The following is a 1,973-nucleotide window of genomic DNA, read 5'->3' as shown; positions in this document are numbered from 1 at the left end:
CGCCATTGTTTCGGCCTTTGCACCCACGCTCCTCCGTCTCCCGCCACACCTGAAGAGTGGCTACAGGTCTCAAGGATTTCGAACAGAAATGGCACCTCCTCACTGCATAGGCTCTCTGGATGGCAAGCATATCCGTATACGGGTGGTAGAGCGGGTGAGAGAGCCGACTGGCGTGAACATGTCGCCTGTGACGGTTGGCGGGAGCGCCGGTGCTGCCCTCTACATACGTCATCACAGTTCCCTGCCGCCCCTCGCGGCCCGCAAGGGGCGATGGTGCAACGATAGCCCCGTACTATTCGCTCCTGTCGCCCATTTCGCCCCGATATTCCCCGATAGCTACGCTGTTTGACATTTGTCGGCCAGTCGGCTGAAAATTTTGAACAGGTTCAAAATTTTGCCCCGATGCCCGGACATCCCCGCAACGCCCGCATGCGCCGTCTGTTGCCCGATGACCCCGAAACACCCCGATCACGCACGATTGATGCCCCGATAGTGTTTTTCGTCCCCGATGCCAAATTTCAGCCATCGTGCCTGTCGGGGCACCATGATCGTGTATGTGTGAGTCCAGCATAACAATATATCATCATACATCAATACCACAAGGACCATACCAAATTCACACACGGGTAACTACATTGAAATGATTGCCTGTTTTGTTCTCAAGGTAAACTGATTGTGTTGCAGTATAGTCTTTTGGCTTATGTATATGCCACGTGTGCACACTGCCAAAGCTCGCCCACACACACATTCAGCTGGAACATTTCGGCTGCTGCTAGTATCTCAGTTGTCGTCCCCCACACTTTATTTTGCCGCATTTCTCCTGCCTTCTGTTGCCCCGTGCTTTCAAGGAAATCGCATATCAGGCTCCTGACAACGGCGTGTTGCTCCTCATCCCCAGTTATGGCGAATGATAACGCACGGAAAAGGCAGTTTCCATCACCTACAATTGGCTGAACAGCAAGAGGCTCGCTGGTGTTCTTATAGCTCTTATTGGTTCTTCAAGATGGCCCTGATTTTTTCTTGAACACCAGACGTCCACCAGAGTTGTCACAGATTTTTCGCTGCGTAGATATCGTCACTGGAGAAAAAACGTAGGTGACGTCCTCTTCTCTGACGGAGATGACCTCTACACTTGGAGATGACGTTACTGGCGGAGAAGTTGGTGGTGGTGTTTCGGTAGCTCGCTCGAAAAAAGGCTTCAAATTGCATCCGTTGACTTTCGCTTTGAGGGCTGCTTTCGTTGATGCGTTTATGAGGCAATACAACCCCTTTCCGCTTACTTCGGTGATTTCATAGGGACCATCCCACGGATCAATTTGTTTTCCTCCTTCGAACGTGTAGTCATTTCAAACTAGGTTCATTCGAATGGAGAGTCATCTCAAACTAGGTTCACTCGAATGTGGAGTCATTTCAAATGGGTGGGGAGTCGTCTGAAACTAGTTTCAAGTGACGGGGAGTCGTCTGAACCTAGGTTGATCTGACTGGGGAAGTCTTTTGAAACGGGGAGTCACTTGAACCGGCTACACCGGTCCCAGAATACGCTCAAAATAGTTAGCCAAATATATGTGATAAATGTCTTGAGAACTCCTTCCTAAATGAGTAGAAATAAACAGAAAGAAATACAGAAATACAAATGCAGGCAGAGAGTTCCACATTTTACCAGAAAAAATGATGAATGATTAAGAATACTGATTTGCTCTTGTATTATGGTTGTACATAATAAGGTGAGAGAAAGAAGAATTTTACGTAACAATTGTGTGGGATAAGTTAGGATGATCAGATGAACATTTAGCATAAAACTGACGGTAAAAGACAGCAAGAGATGAAATATTGCGTCTAAAATACATCTCAGTAAAAGTTTTAACTCTCCATATATGTGAAACATACTTAGACTGATAAAACCCCTGCACAGTGTTTGAAGTTGTGGGAGTGAGAAAAAAAAAAAAAAAAAAAACGCTGAGACGACTCAGGTA

The 1,973-nt window shown here is 46.9% G+C and overlaps 1 protein-coding gene across 1 annotated transcript in view; it reads left to right on the top strand.

Moving 5' to 3' along the window:
* The first annotated feature begins 402 nt into the window (after nucleotides 1-402).
* The window catches only part of LOC123500970 (glucoside xylosyltransferase 1-like), a 55,906-nt gene continuing 54,335 nt past the window's right edge, over nucleotides 403-1,973 (top strand). Inside the window, exon 1 of the mRNA XM_045249523.1 lies at nucleotides 403-558. Within this exon, the coding sequence (XP_045105458.1) occupies nucleotides 403-558 (156 nt within the window). The remainder of the gene's footprint in view (nucleotides 559-1,973) is intronic.

The sequence above is a fragment of the Portunus trituberculatus genome, unplaced genomic scaffold (assembly GCF_017591435.1).
Source record: "Portunus trituberculatus isolate SZX2019 unplaced genomic scaffold, ASM1759143v1 PGA_scaffold_523__9_contigs__length_663829, whole genome shotgun sequence".
In the NCBI taxonomy this organism is placed as follows: Eukaryota; Metazoa; Arthropoda; class Malacostraca; order Decapoda; family Portunidae; genus Portunus; species Portunus trituberculatus.
This window is presented reverse-complemented; position numbering and strand designations above follow the sequence as displayed.